The 16,927-nt window shown below is 32.0% G+C and overlaps 1 protein-coding gene and 1 non-coding gene across 2 annotated transcripts; one reads left to right on the forward strand and one right to left on the reverse strand.

Moving 5' to 3' along the window:
• The first annotated feature begins 634 nt into the window (after positions 1–634).
• On the forward strand, positions 635–5,582 carry LOC127264893 (probable inactive receptor kinase At2g26730). Its single transcript, XM_051294472.1, has 2 exons — positions 635–2,178; positions 4,463–5,582. Exons 1-2 carry the CDS (start codon positions 834–836, stop codon positions 5,131–5,133), a joined length of 2,016 nt encoding a protein of 671 aa, XP_051150429.1. The 5' UTR covers positions 635–833; the 3' UTR covers positions 5,134–5,582.
• A 1,385-nt stretch (positions 5,583–6,967) lies between these two features.
• TRNAF-GAA (transfer RNA phenylalanine (anticodon GAA)) lies at positions 6,968–7,041 on the reverse strand. Its single transcript has one exon. It is a non-coding gene; the product is annotated as a tRNA-Phe (tRNA).
• Between the last annotated feature and the right edge of the window lie 9,886 nt (positions 7,042–16,927).

Consider the following 16,927-nt stretch of genomic DNA (forward strand, 5'->3'; position numbering starts at 1 on the left):
AAGTTAAGATTTACACAGGCGTGATTATGGATACACACTCGTGTACCTACACGACCCCGATATATGACCATAAGATTTTTACATAATCGTGACCTCACCGTCACGAGTGATATATATAGGGCGGTATGTTTCTTTTGTCCAAAACTTCAAATTTTTACTATTTGAACTATTGCGATTTTTTTTAAAAAAAATTCAATTTTTTTTTTCTAAAGTATTACGTGGTATATTATTTTAATATCAAAATAAATCAATTTTTTTTTTTCAAAACCATATAAACAAAACATACCCTTAGCAAATTGATAGATAGTTCAATTATTAAGGAGAAAAGAGTAAAAGCCAAAATGTGAATGGTCAGTCAAAGCAGAGTTGAAGAAGAAGATGAAGACGACGAACCAGCGAAGAAGGAGGAGAAGAAGAGCGGAGAGATCGAGAATGCATTGCAATGGCGATGGCTGGATGAATAAAATGTCAGTACTCGTCAGTACATAACCAGACCCAGAAAATGACCATACTGTACAAAAAAGTAACAAGATATGCCACCCCCTTCCCCACCCCCACCCCCACCCCCACCTCCACTCTCTCTCTCCTCCCCACCATACATACATATATATACACACACTCATATATCATTGCTTTCTTTGCTATGCGTAATTCTTAAGCCCCCCACCCTTTTTCTTTTTCCCCTCTCTCTCTCTCTCTCTTCTTTACAAAACAAAACTTGTACAGCTAGCAACCTTTATCTCTCCCTCTCTCTCCTCCGTCCCACATGGCCATGGCTTCTTTCAGGTACTTCTGAAAATGGTGCAGCAGGCCGCTCCTCCGCATTTCGTTTCATGAAGAAGAAGCAGAAGAACTCAAGGCCGTTAATGGCGGCCACGCCTGTTGTTCTCCTACCGCTGCTGCTTCTGTCTGCACTCTCTCTGATTTCCGGCCGCGCCGCCGCCGAGCCGACCCGCGACCGCCAGGCGCTGCTGTCGTTTCTCTCCCAAGTTCCCCACGAGAATCGCCTTCAATGGAACTCGTCCGTCTCCGCCTGCTCCTGGGTCGGCGTCGAGTGCGACGCCGCCAACACGTCGGTTTTGAATTTGAGGCTTCCCGGCGTCGGTTTGGTCGGCATAATTCCGGCGAACACTCTCGGACAGCTCTCGCAGCTCCGAGTGCTCAGCCTCCGGTCGAATCGGCTGTCCGGTGAAATTCCGGCGGATTTCTCGCAATTGAAGCTTCTGCGGAATGTGTACTTGCAGAATAATCAGTTTTACGGTGAGTTCCCGGCGAGCTTCACCGAGTTGACTCGCATCACCAGGCTCGATCTCTCCGCCAACAACTTCTCAGGTCCAATCCCCTTTTCGATCAACAATCTCACACATCTCTCGGGGCTTTTTCTACAGAGCAATCAGTTCTCCGGTAAAATTCCGAGCATCGCTCCGCCGAATCTCAACGATTTCAACGTCTCCAATAACCGCCTCAACGGTTCGATTCCGGCGTCGCTCGCGCGGTTTCCGGCGTCCGCATTCGCCAACAACATCGATTTGTGCGGCGGTCCTCTCCCGCCCTGCAATCCTTTCTTCCCTCCTCCGGCGCCGGCGCCGGAGGAACCGCCATCCGACACTCCACCTCGAGGAAGCAGCACAAAGAAGAAGCTCTCCACCGGCGCCATTATTGGAATCTCAATCGCCGGCGGAGTTCTCGGTTTACTCCTCCTCCTCGCCCTAATTTTCCTCCTCCTCCGAAAACGAAGACAACGAAGCTCCACCAATCAAAAACCGCCGGTAATTCCTGCGTCGAGAGCCGCCGCAGACATCGGCGGCACATCCTCATCTAAAGACGACGTCACCGGCGGTTCCGCCGAAGCTGCAGAGAGAAACAAACTGATTTTCTTTCACGGCGGCGGTTACAGCTTCGATTTGGAGGATCTGCTGAGAGCGTCGGCGGAGGTGCTGGGGAAGGGAAGCGTAGGTACAAGCTACAAAGCGGTGCTGGAAGAAGGTACAACCGTCGTCGTCAAGAGGCTGAAAGACGTCGCCGTCGCGAAGAGAGAGTTCGAGCAGCAAATGGAGGTGCTGGGGAACATCAGCCACCATAACCTCCTCCCTCTCAGAGCCTATTACTTCTCCAAGGACGAGAAATTGCTGGTCTACGATTACCTCCCTGCCGGCAGTTTATCAGCTCTCCTCCATGGTAATGCTTTCTGCAAACTCTCTGTTCTTCTTCAATTTTGCTTCTGAAATTTTTTCTGGGCATTAATCATTCCATCTTTTCTTAATTGCTTGCGAATTATATTTACAATTACATTCACAAATCTTCAAAACATAGAATCAAAACCCTAAAAATTGTTCATCCCTGCAATTTCAAGATTTAACAGAGCTAAAGATCCCTGAAATTTGTTTTTTTGATTCTTTTGAGGTTTGATCTCTGTGTGTTTGTGAACTGCACTAATTTTGAGAATTAATTTGGCTGTGGGCATAAAAGCCAATGCCAATCCGCCATTACAGGGGAGAGAATGGGTGTAGATTCTTTTTCTTTTTTTCTTTTTTTTGTTAAGATCAATAATTGGGGGAGCCGACCACCTACCTTTCTTTGTTTTCACTTTTGCTGTTGTGGGCTATGTTTTCCAATCAATTGGGTCTGACTTACAGATAAGCTTTCTTTAGAGTGATGCCATGTTCGGACTATTTATAGAGCCATTAATTATTTCGACATTGGTGATTGGTCTGCCATTCCTTCACCAAATCTATAATCTCTTGGTGTTAATAATACTGATACATTATGTTGTTTCTCTGAGAAATTCTATTATTAATCGTTTCTTTTTAACCTGAGAGAAAGTTTTGATCTTTTTCAATGTGTAATTGAATATATATCATCGATTTTCTCTGTCAAACAGATGAAATAGTCAATGAAGAATTAATTGGTAGTGATGTAATGAACAATAATTAATTGGGTATTTGTTTACTGGTACTGCATCTCTGTTCTTGGCCGGCCCCCCTCGAATCATTATGTTCTTTTTCGAATTATGATCCATTAGGACAAAATTCAAAAAAAAAAAAAAAAAAACTCTGTATATGAATTTTCTTGATGGAAGTGATGTATACAGTATGATTACATTCGATTTTCTTTTTTGAGATACAGCTTGTGCCGTCTTGAGCCACAGCTACTTTACATCTGTTGAAATAAATAAATTTAAATACAAAATGAAGAATGATTCTTCTTTTGGGTTTTTTTTTTTAAAAAAAAGAAAATTAGTTGTAATAAAGAATGATGACAGCTTGCCTTTTCTTCTAAGTTCTTTAGTGAGTATATTATTGTTTTCTTGCTTTGCTTCTTGGTTACGAGCTCCTGCCCCAATTTAATAACCCTAATTTTAACCTTTCTGTGTGTAATTGCAAACATGTTTAGCTGTGATCATTGTCTGTGCACAGCACATGTAGACATGGCGACAGACATTCGATGTTTTTTTTCTTAATTAATAAATGAGCCTGGAGGAAGCTAGTTGTCTGCCCATTCCTGTTTTTATAGACTTGCATTTAGATCCTCTATTTGAAAATGTATTATTTTTCTAGATAGATCGAACATAAGAAGAAGAACTATAGAAGTAGGGTATGTTTCTTTTGATGGAGTTTGGAAAGTTTTGGTTTGAGTTTGATATTAAAATAATGTATGATGGGATGTTTTATGAGAAAAAAAAATTTATTTTTTTCAGCAGAATTCAAATAGTAAAAAGCTTGGGTTTGGAGTTAAAAGAAACAAACCCATAGTATCTGATTTAGGAATCTTATCTTAGAACAATCTGTATAGTAGTTTTCTATGTTTAGGTATTTTCTTTGAATGGTGAAGATCGTTTTCCAATTTTTGTTTGTGAATTATTCGAAGGGACGTGTTAAAATCCACTTTGCACGTGAAGGGCGTGTTGGAAAATTATATAATGTGTAATTAATGATACAATTTTTTGATAACTTAAAGCTTTTAGGTGAGATGGTCATTTAGTACCATTGAATCTTTACGTTCATTTACATTAAGTTAGACATGATAGTAGTCAAGACACCTGTGTTGTGACATGAAAGAGAAACCTTGAAAACAGCTTCTCTTTCGAGCAAAGTCATCGACTCCGTTTAGACGGAGGTTTTTGAAGAGTTTTGGAATTTTAGAACTTTGGCAAAAGTAAAAAGTTAGTATTTGATTAATATTTTATGAGAGAAAAAATATATTTGATGTGATGTTTTTCCAAAAATCAATAGTGTCAAATGAATGAAAATGGGTCAGTGATTCTCTCCTTCCATTCTTGAAATTTTATCGAACATTTTAAGTTGGTTTTACTACATATTTACGATAGCCCTTGTGGTTTGCTCATAGAAACAATCTAAATCCGTGCACATTGTGGCGCATCTTCTTGGTGACAAATTGTGGATGTTACTATTGCGATGATAGCTTAACTTACAGTTTGAATAAACGATATATATATATATAGGTAATCGAGGTTCGGGGCGCACACCGCTGGAATGGGACAACCGATTGAGAATAGCGCTAAGCGCGGCGAGAGGGCTCGCTCACCTCCACGCAAACGGCAACACAGTCCACGGGAACATCAAGTCTTCGAACATCCTCCTCAGACAGGACAACGCCGATTCTTGCATATCAGATTACGGACTCAATTCCCTCTTCTCGAATTCGACCCCTCCCAATCATCGCATCATGGGATACCGAGCCCCCGAGGTGCTCGAAACCCGTAAAGTCACATTCAAGTCCGATGTGTACAGCTTCGGAGTACTGCTGCTCGAGCTCTTGACGGGGAAAGCGCCAAACCAGGCCTCTTTAGGCGAAGAAGGAATCGATCTACCGCGATGGGTGCAAAGTGTCGTGCGGGAGGAATGGACGGCGGAGGTGTTCGACGTCGAGCTAATGAGGTACCACAATGTAGAGGAAGAGATGGTCCAGCTTCTCCAGATCGGGATGGCCTGTGTCGCGACGGTCCCGGAACAACGGCCCGCGATGCAAGAAGTGCTGAAAATGATCGACGACATGAACAGGGGCGACACCGACGACACGTTACGACAGTCGTCGGACGACGCGCAGCGAGGCTCCGACAGCCAAACGCCTCCAATGGAGTCGCGGGCGTCGCCTCCGGGTCAGACTCCGTAGTAGCCCGGCCTCGACTACATACGTACGATACTTACGACAGCTGTATCGATCTGGAAACACAGTTGGAAGGCGAAATTAGTTCGGTATCGGCCGCGCCATAAATAAGGCCGGGTCGAAACTGCGGCGGCGACGGCGGCGGCGCATCGGCAGGGTTGTTCCGGTATCTTTTATATTCATTTTTCGACGGCTTTATTTTTTTTTTTTCTTTCGATCCTTCCTTCTGATGTCTAATCTGCAGTAATTTTTCATGGTTCTTTTCTCATTTTTTTTTTTTTTTTTGGGGTTTTGAAATATGATTTGTGTTGATTGATTCGATGATGATCGGGTGGATGGATGGATGGATGGAATTTAATTGAACATATATGGATCGATCAGTCTGTGGAATTATTTGTTTGTTGGGGCTTTTGATATATTCTTTTAGGAAATTGTTTGTTTGTTTGTTTGTTTAATTTCTTGGTGGATATATGTCTGTGTTTTGTTATTTGTGTGTCTTATTACAGTCGTTACTTGTGGTGGATATCGACTTGTCGTGTTATGTTATATGTTCAGACCAGACACACGATGCATAGATAGATATACAGGGTGTTTATATATAACATACATGCATATACATAGATACAATCACTATGAACTATTTTAGAAATTAGGGTTGAGAAGATCTTCATTTGGTTATTGTATTTAAGCAATACTAAATATTATTTTTTTATATATAAAATATATAGTGCAAATAAAACAAATTTTAAAAAATATATAAAAAAAAATAAATAAAAATACAGATATGTTCAAGAACATTTATAATGAAACATAAATAGATGGCTTCTATAATAACCCGAGGCTTTACAATATAAATATAATGCTCGATGACTTTAATTTATATAGTAATATCGTTTGGTCTCGTGAAGTCGAGATAGTTTCCACGCCTTAGAATTCTATTTAATATTGTAGAAGTCATTGTGTAATCTTTTTTTGTTTGAAAATATTTATGGACAGTCACTTTTATACAGGTAGTTAGAGGTTTTTCTAAGTTGACCTATTATATATAGTATTCTTTGTATCTTCTAATAATATAATATCATCAGGTTATTTATTTATTTTTATGAAAATTTTATTTATTGAATAACTATATTTTAGTTTCAAGTACAAACGCAGTTTCTCTTTGCTCACAAAACAAGCCCTTCGAACACAATGGACAACCAACATGCAATGACGATGGTGTCTTGAACAAAGAGTGCACGAAAAAGACCTCTACTTATAGTAGGTTTCTAACGAAAATTCAGGTCAATCAAATATAAATTTCAATTAAATTTTTCAAAAATTGACAAAAAATCTCAAGTTGATTTTTGTTTTACAAAATTTTGTTTGATTTTGTAGTGTTGTTATTTCTTATTTATTTTTGAAATATTGTAAATGCTTGATTTTATTGTTTGAAATTTTCTGAATCAAATTCTCAAGGTATATATTTGTTTCTTTATCATGATTATAATGTTTTTCTTTAAACTTAGAAGCATTGTTCGATAATAATAGGCTATATTTTAGTAATCGATTTTAGGGTTGAAATTCTTATTATATTGCCCAGTGAGTTGAAGTTGATTATTCTTGTATAATGTATCTATGAAATTCGGAAGGTTATTTATGATATTTGTAATATGCTTTTATGATATTTCAAAAATTGTGGTAGATGGAAATTGATTGAATAGTTAAACTTTGTTTGATCACTTTCATGGTTGAAGTTTCATTTCTAATTGGTTTATGTTCTTATGTTACTGGCTGACTCTTGAACTTGAATTTCCAAATCCGGCTTGCTCCCGGTGTTGCGACCTTTGGACCCTTCGCCCGCTTAGAAGTGGATTCGAACCACTGACACAAGGATTTTCAGTCCTTTGCTCTAACCATCTGAGCTACCTGAACCAGTTTGACTACTCTTTCGATAGGCTTTGATTCTTTACTGATGTCATCTAATCCATGGTCAAGGCTGTACAACTTGACTTTGATCCTTTTCATGTCGAAGACACGGGTTCGATTCCTGTAAGGGATAGGTACTCATTCCCGGCCGCTCATGCGCATATTTTGGAACCACTTAATTTTTAAATTAATGATTAATAAACCTTCAACTTCATATGCTCATTTCGTTCAAGTCATATGTATTCATTTGTTTTTCGTATATAGATTTTTTAGTATATTAGTATTTTGTAGATAATAGTACAATAAAAAAATAAATAACAATTTTTCCCTTAAACACACTTATTCTTTAATAGCATTTTTATAATATTGTGTAATATATGTGGGTATATTTTATTGAAGTAAAAAATATTTTTACTAAAAATGAAAACAGATACATTTGAGTTAAATAAACGAAAATAGCAAAATGATTACATATGATTTGAACGGAGGGAATAAATTGGATTTTGAAAATATAGAAGGTAAATCTCAAAATGTTACAGCAAATAGCATACCCATCCTCTTACTAGTCCACACAAAACTCATTTATTTAGAGCACATAAAAATATAGATAAAGTTCATGCTATTGAAATCGATATGACTGAAAGTGCGGAAATTTCTCCAAAAGCTACGATTATATTTTGATTAAAAGGGCTAGTAGTTGAGAAAGTTAAAGATATAGTAGTCAAGGTTACAGAAATTGTCTACGTATGAAGGTTAGAGATAATAAGAAGTACTTGAATATTTGCAAGAAATGCAACACAAAGATTCAAATTCTTCATATTATTGTTGAAGATGATACAATAACAAATATATTTTTGGTAGATGGTGGAATGAAAATTGATTATGTTTACTTTAGAGATGTATTTAGTTTCCATACTATGTATAAAAAGAATAAGAAAAAACATTATATTTTTTTGTGTTAATCATCACAGACAAACTTATGCAGTACTTCTATATGATGAGATAATTCCATCTTTTGAATGGTTATTTGAAAAAATTGCTAGGATCATGTGGAAAAAAACCAATTACTATTTTGATTGATCAAGATTATACTATCAAAAGTGCATTAGTTTCAAGATTGCTCGAGACTCGTTATAGATTATGTTTATGGGATATTTATCAAAAGATTGCAATATATTTGAGTACTGTATTTTAAAATTTTAAAAATTTTGCATGAGACTTTAAGAAATGTATATATATGAAGTTGAAGAAGAATAAGAGTTTTTGCATGAATGATATGAAATATTGATGAAGTATGATCTTGTGGAAAATAACTAGTTGAAAATAATGTTTTCAGTTAAAGAAAAATAGGCATTAGCATATGGTCGATAGTTCTTTTGTGCAAATGTTAATACAACACAACGAAACGAATAATAAATAGTGTCATCAAAAAGTATGTCAGGTCTAAGAATAATTTGCGGATCTTCTTTGAATGGTTTGAAATCTTGATTAAATCTCACCGATTGGATGACGTGAAGACTGATTTTAGAGCAATACAAGTACTCTAGTGCTTTCTACTTTAATTAAACTTTTGAGTCATGATGCGAGTTTGTATACCCCATTGTTTAAATAAAAAATTAAAATGAAGAATCATGTTGTCAAATATAATTATTCCCATAAAATAATTTCTTGTAGTTGTAAGAAGTTTAAGTTTGGTACAATATTATGTTTTAACGCATAAAAAATTCTTATAAAAAATAATATCTTTAATGTTCCTTAACAATATATATTAAATAAATCGACAAAAACCGCAAAATAAGGTACGACATATAAATAATAACGTGTGGTGTTTCATGCAAAAATAATATTTTATTAATATTTGTACGAGTATAGTGACACACTTGTGTTTGTGATATTTTGCACCACTTTGTTTGCATTAATAATTATATATATATACACTAGTACTCGTAATGCGCGCAAGCTGCACATACAAACAGGTCTAATCAACTACTTTATTTTAATTTAAAGATCAATATATTTCTCAGCAAATAAGTCCTCACATTTCATGGCTTCTCCATAGTGCGTTTTAAAGTATAGATTCATGCCTTAAAAATATGGAAAAAATAAATTAATAATATAATATACTGAGTTGAAAAGCACAACAACAAATATTTTTAAGGATATTGTGTTTGACCTTAATGTATGAGTAAGGTCTAACAAGATAGTCACAGGACCAACATCTTCGAAAATTGCGAAAAGAGTAATGTATGATTCAAGAATCCGAGCAAAATGAAGCTATCACATATTAGTAAGCATATAGGTTAAACTAATATAATTGTACAAACCTGAGCAAACTAATAATTTGTAAGAGTTAAAACATCAGTTGTTTGTTTTACAGCATAATTTTCATATCATATGAAAATTCTTGAAAATAAGAAAGAATGAAATTTTAATATGTCTCTCAGCTATATGATGTAAAAATATTTATGATCAATTTAGTATGAAACGCCTAATTCACCTAATCCCGAAAAATAGTGATACCTTCCCTTAAGCTAACCTGGAACCAATCCCAACATGTCACTCTGGAATTCGCTCACATAGCAATAATCATTCATGTATCAATTCAAAACAAATTTATCATACAAAAATTGAAGGTTTTACAGTATTTTTTGAATCTCCACACTTTGGCATTCTAAGAATTACATCTATGGATCAAAAATATTATTTTATTAATTTTTAGTTGCTTTTTATTTCTGATTTTTTCCTATAAAAATGTGTGTGTGAATGCTATACAAAAATGTAAACGTATTTTTGAAAAAATAAAAGGAATATTAATATAACCACCTAAAGTACTATGAAAATTGTAGTAATATAAATACATCACCAATTTCAATAATTCATAAAGTCAATGTCACAATAAGGACAAAAATACCTCGTCTTAATAGAGTCAATGAATATGTTTGCTAAAATGTTTCATGCACAATTGTGAAACTACAACAAATTTATATATGAAAACAATACTATATACATAAAACTTGCACGGGAGTTTAAAAATTTTGTCAAGTAAATCCAACAACTCAATTACACAACTCATGCAAATTATGGCTTACCTCATGCTCAATCACAATAAAAATAGCAGCATAATCTCCATTAGTTGTTGTTTAAGTTATGCCAAAACGAGCTTTGAATTAAATATATACAAAAATAAATATTAAATATAGTAATGAGGCATAAACTTCCACTATATGTAAGAGTATAATGGTGCATCAGATTTTATCGTACATTCATACTCTTATTTTCAAAAGCAGTCCTGTCAATAACAATAAGTAGAACTTCCATTAGTATCTTTATATTTTTGTGTATGAAAATATCTATTAAAGGAATGAGTAGAATCTAACATGTTAAAACTTGGAACGGCCATTATGTTGAATAAGTCAAGATCATAAACGAGCCCAAAAACCTGATTAACACAAGCAAAGAAATAATGAATATAACGTAGTGTGCGTGTATCTTCAGATGAAAGATAATAAAATAATTAAAAAATATAGAGATGATTACACATGAACCGTCTTGGACAGGTCTTCCACAAAATGCCAGAGAGTTTGACCTCTCAAACACAATAGTCTTTGCGCTCCAATTGTCTATCAACTAATGCAAAAAGATAACATGATTTCACAAATGAATCCTCTGTGCATTTGAATATCAAAACATTATTCAAGCAAAATTTTGCATGAACATAAAATCTGAATTTCAAATTAAAAAAAATAAAATAAAATTACATCACGCCACATCACCTTGATACCTCCTTGTTCTACAAGGCTCTTGCTGTATAAAAACAGAGGGTACAGAGACTTATATATTTAGTAAGGAAAACTATCAACTCCAAAAAACACATTTCTATTGCAATTAATTCAATTATACATTATCTGATATAACAAGACAACTTATTTGAGGAAGTATCAGGGAATAATCAGTGCAACACCTTTACAAGAACACAAAATTTACAGTAATCATAAATTAAGATTGAAGACATAAAAACCACAATTTCTGCATAACACTCAAGCAAACGTTAAGAACAAATCAAATTTGTGTGTAAACCCTAATTTGCAAATAAAATTTGTGTATTCAATCAATATTTTCACAACAGTTGAATAATAAACACAAAATACGAATATTATTGTTTGATGAACATGACAAGGAAGATGAGGCCGAAGAACCGCACGACGAAGAAGATAGCAACAAAAGTGGCCTCCACCAGTACCAATCGCGGTGTTGACTGGAAGACCACCGTATCATATTTCAAATTGATGGAGATCCACACGACGACCCCCGTCCTCCTAAAATTTTGTTCGATGAATCCAAACTTAACAAGCTTCACAGCGATAGATGGACTTGACGATGGCTTGCGCAAGACGGGAAGTTAAAAATTGAATGGGTTTTGGATTTTGTGGTGGTGAGGCGAACTAGAGCGGCTAAGATTGAGGAACCGGCAGGGGTGAGGAATGAACGTAGCTGGAGGCCGCAACGAGTAAGGGGTGAAGGGTAAAATGGTCAAATTATGTAGTCATATGTACTGATCCTTGTAAATAAGTATTAGATATCAATAGTGTTATTTTGTATTTTGTATCTTGATATTCTAATATAAAACAATTGTTAGATATCCTATTTTAAATAAAAATTAATGTTAAATATAATAATATTGAAAAAAACTAATATTGAATGATAAAATTTACAATATTGATAAAAATATTTTTTCCAACATTTGAAAAAAAAATAATAATAAATCAAAATAAACCATTGAATTTTCCACGATATTTGACCATTTCAATATTTTCAAATTATTGAAAAACACTAAAATTTGCACAATGTTTGCACAATGCCAAAAAAAAATAATTCAAAAATATTTTGGACGTAAGTATTTGGTTACATGATTTTGGTTGACACTATACTTCTACTATTTTTATTTTTTTTTAATATTACATCATATAAGAGCTATTAAAATTTTTCTATATTTATCTTTCTCATAAATATATTTTTATATATTCAAAATATTCTATTTTAAAAAAAATTAATTTATTTTAATTATAAATAAATAATTTGACTTTTTATTTTTATGTAACCAAATATATGAGAAGATATATATATGAAACAATCTTAAAGTTTTGTTGACAAAAATAAAATGAATCATGTTCATTTGTCAAATAAATCCTTATAATATTTAAAACAATATTTTAGATAATGAAATATCAAATTTGACAATTGTATGAAAAACAAATTTTTCATTTACTAAGAGCAAATTTTATTATTGTTTGTATTTTAAAACTATTAAAAACTAAAATATATATTTTTTTTCTCACTTATATTGATGATATGTTGATTATCGTCCATGTTTAAGCCTAATTGAACAAGTGACTAAATATTTGTGTGATAATTTTGACATAAAATTGTTCGGTGATGCCAAAGTGATTTTAGATATGAGTATTACTAGAGATAGAAAAAAAATTGTATTATATAATAAATATTTTTATTTATTTATATTATATTATATATTATTATTTACGAAATGATACATATTATATATTTTATTCATCCCAATTCAATCTACCATCTATACTTTTTTGTAGTAAACTTGAAGATATTGAATTCTTTAAGGTTCTAATTCTGAAAAAAGAAAAAAAAAAAAAGATTACTTTAATGAAATTCTTTAAGTTTGACAAAAGCAGAACTAACTTTATTTCTCATATGATTGCATCTGCAAGGGTTAGTATCACATTATAAGACATGCATTTGCTTTGGTACAAAATTCAAACTTTTTTCTCTTTGCCTAATGAGAAGTCCATTACAAAGTTTCCTTCCAAATCAACATTAGTTCATCAATGACGTTATGGTATAAGGTTTGCTCCAAATGCCAAAGTTCCGCCATGACACTAGACAAAAGCAACTTTATCTACTTCAGTTGTTCCAGTGTTCAAGTTTGTGAAATTAGATTATTTAGTCTTTACTATGTGCTATAAAGTATTTAATAATTGATTTTTTACTATATATATTTTCTATATGTATTTCTTATATGTAGAATTGAGAGACTCAACTTCATATGTTAAATGTATTACTTACGATGAACTTTCATTTTAAATGTTGGATAATGAAACATGTGAGGTGACTAAACAGTCTAATGAGCTAATAAAGTTATTGTTAATTACTATCATTTAATGTTTGCTATTTTTTTTTTAGGTTTCTATTATTATAATTTTTATTTTAAAATATTTTTAGAAAACCATGTATTGTATTTTCTAAAGTATCGATTTTTTAATTGAATTTTTTACTACTAATATATATATATATATATATCATTGTCATTAAAGTTGTATTCATATTATTATAGAACAAATCAATTTTGTTCCTAAATATTGTTTCTGCAAATGTACTTTAAAATAATGAGTTTTTTTGGACTTTATTTTTCAATATTTATTCACATATCACTTAATGATCATGTGCTTCAAACAATTCATCAATTTTTTCAAATTTTTCTTCAAGAGTTCTTTTTTTTTTCCTTTTAAGGTATTCAATTTTTTACATATTTATATAATAAAAATTTATATAATCTAGGCAAAATTACTTATAATCTACATGTAGTTTGGATCGACATCATACTCGTCGTGATTTAGAAATTGCACAAAGATCTTTGTTTTAAAAATATTGCACAAAATTTTATAAAAAATTGCATAAAACTCCCTTGTATTTTTAAAAATATTTGCACAAAATTATCTGAATTTGTGCAATGTTATAAAAACACAATAAAATTTTATGCAATTTTTAAAACATAACAAAAAATAGTAGACTTTTCAAACCACAAGTGATCATAAGTAATTTTTCCTATAATTTACTTTTACAGGATGTCATTGCAATATGCCATTATTCGTATTCACAATAAAGGAAAAAAAAAAAGAAAAAGTCCAAGTCCACGTAATTTATAACTGGGGCGTACATAATTGTTGGCATGTAAGCTTTACAATCAAGTAAGATAGTCTGCATCCAATTATATAAGAAATAATTCTGGCTTTACATGCACTCTCAAACATTTGAAATTTTTTTATGTAAAAATCCAATGAAACAAACAGTTCATGTAAGTATGCATTTTCTTTCCCCATTCAAAAGATAAATATATTTATTTAACAACAAAATGGAAGTATACTACATGAAGTTCATCTTTTTTATATTTGCTAATCAAATTAGAAACTTGCAACTTGTTGGAGTTTTTAATAATTATTCTCTCATAATAGTTATTGTGGATGTTTAAACCCTTTCAACAAAGAAATTACCCCAAAAATAAGTGTTCAAATCTCGATAAAAAGTCCAAATTTTGGACAAGAAATATCAATACTAGATTCGGGCATACTTTACTGCAATATACAATGACAAGAATAGAAATAAAAAGAAAATGACACAAAAAAAAAAAAAAAAACAATCTCATACTAATGGTTAGGTTGTTAGATGATTTTGCTCATGCATTGAATTTTGTTTTTCTTGATAAAAAATATGTGATATTTTGGATGTTATCTATTGAATGTATCTATATCAGCTATGTGGTAATAGTTTCTAGTGTGCTTTGTAAATTAAGATGTTTTGATCTTTTATTGTTTGGAATGTTGGACATGATTTCTTGAATATTTGGTTTTAGATTGATTTATGGTTGCTCACTGTAGTTTCTATTTCTTTACAAAAAAGTTTCAAATTGTACTAAAATTTATTATGTTTGTTGTGATGCTTTGGCATTTTAAATATTAATATTACGTAAATTATAGAATTGAGAAAAAAAAATAATAAATTATGCAAAAAATCGAATATGTTTTAGTAAAATATTGGATTCTTTTATTCAACATATTTTTTGGTTGACACAATTTTTGATATAAAAATACAATATTTAAGATATATATTAATAATATTCATTCATAAAAAATAATATTAATACAAAATATTATTCTTATAATTATTCGATACGATTATACGTATTAATTTAAAAAAAAGTTTTATATCAAAAAACACAAAAAGTGAACACCTCCATAGTTTTAAAAATTTCCACGGGTTCATTTTAAATTTATTTTTAATGAAAACATATATATAAGTTCTGTTTCACTAATGTTTTTAGATGGACTGATTTTTAGTGTATAGTAATTCTATTAAAAATATAAACTATATTATTTTAAGTTAAATATTTTATTTTTTACTTTTTGTAATAGGTATATGAATTTTTGTTTTTATTATTTTGTATTCTTTATTATTAGTTTTGAAAAATCGTAATTCCAAACTAATCTTGAGCGAACAGAAAACAATAAAAAAAAGTGATCATATTTCTTTATGACTGAGATACTATAACTTAATTTTCAACCACAAAATCAACTTAGAAACAAACACACCCTTGCTCGAGTGAATTCCAAACCACAACAACCATTCAAACAATTCATAAAAAAACTAATCGAAAAAGTTAGGGTACAAACACATGGATGCATGTCGGAACATTTCCAATTCAATGCTTTGAATTCCTACGTAACCTTTGAAATATTAATAACCCATTAATTTAAAAAACCATTTTAATCCCCATCAATAATACTCTCATTGTTTGCTAATAAAACATTAAGGGTATGTTTGTTTTGACGTTTTGATTTTGAGTTGAGATTTCAATAGTAAAAATTTTGAATTTGAATAGTTGCATGATGTGATATAAATAGGTGTTGACGTGATGTTTTGATGTAAAATTGATTTTTAGTATAATATAAAAAATGAAAAATAAATGTTTAATTTGATATTTTTCTTTTTTTTTAAAAAAAAGGAGATAAATAGCGGGAAAAATCCCCCAAACAAACACACCCTTGGATACAAAGTATTCATTTTAAGTTGGGTAAACTGTTTTTTTTAGTCCAGTAACTGGACCCTTATCATTTTAGTCCCGTAAGTGGAGCCTGTCGCAAACTAGTTCCATAAGTGAAAAATTTTCGTTGTTTTAGTCCTCCGGCGCTGGAGACGCCCGTGTGGCTCGCCGGAGGTGACGTGTCCGCCAGGTATCCTGCCAGGTCGGCGACACCTGGCGGATACGTGGATTTTTTTTTATTTTTTTTATTTTTTTTTTTACGACGGATACGTGGATTTTTTTTTATTTTTTTTATTTTTTTTTACGACGGACACGTGGATTTTTTTTATTTTTTTTTTACGACGGACACGTGGATTTTTTTTTTCATTTTTTTAATTTTTTTCTAAAAAAGATACAAATAAAATTAAAAATAAATTAAAAATTTTTTAACAAAAATAAAAAATAAAAAATCCACGTGTCCGCCGGGTCAGTGACACATGGCGGACACGTCACCTCCGGCGAGCCACACGGGCGTCTCCGGCGCCGGAGGACTAAAACAACGAAAATTTTTCACTTATAGGATTAATTTGCGACAAGCTCCACTTACTAGACTAAAATGATAAGGGGTCAGTTACTGGACAAAAAAAACAGTTTACCCTTTTAAGTTTTATTGCCTTGGAAACTTCGCTATATTTGAAAAGTATCTTTAAAATTATATTTTTGTTTAGATCAATATTTGTATATTAATTTATACATTATTGACAAAAAAAAGTAGTTTTTATATAGAATGTACAATTCTTTTATTAGTCTTTTATAAATTATACCCCTACAATTAAGCATATTTACAATAATATCACTTAATAAAATTTTAAAATAATCATACGAGATAATTAAGATATTATTATATTTTCATTTAATACAATTACGTTTACTTATTAAATATTATTTCAATATTAATAAATAAATAGACTTTTTTCTCCTAAATTGGGGGGTGAGGAGAAAGTATATTAACTGCGTACCAAAAGTGTGTTTATTTTTTATTTTAAATTAAAAAATTATACTCTCTCC

The sequence above is a fragment of the Andrographis paniculata genome, unplaced genomic scaffold (assembly GCF_009805555.1).
Source record: "Andrographis paniculata isolate CXL003 unplaced genomic scaffold, ASM980555v1 Contig71END, whole genome shotgun sequence".
In the NCBI taxonomy this organism is placed as follows: domain Eukaryota; kingdom Viridiplantae; phylum Streptophyta; class Magnoliopsida; order Lamiales; family Acanthaceae; genus Andrographis; species Andrographis paniculata.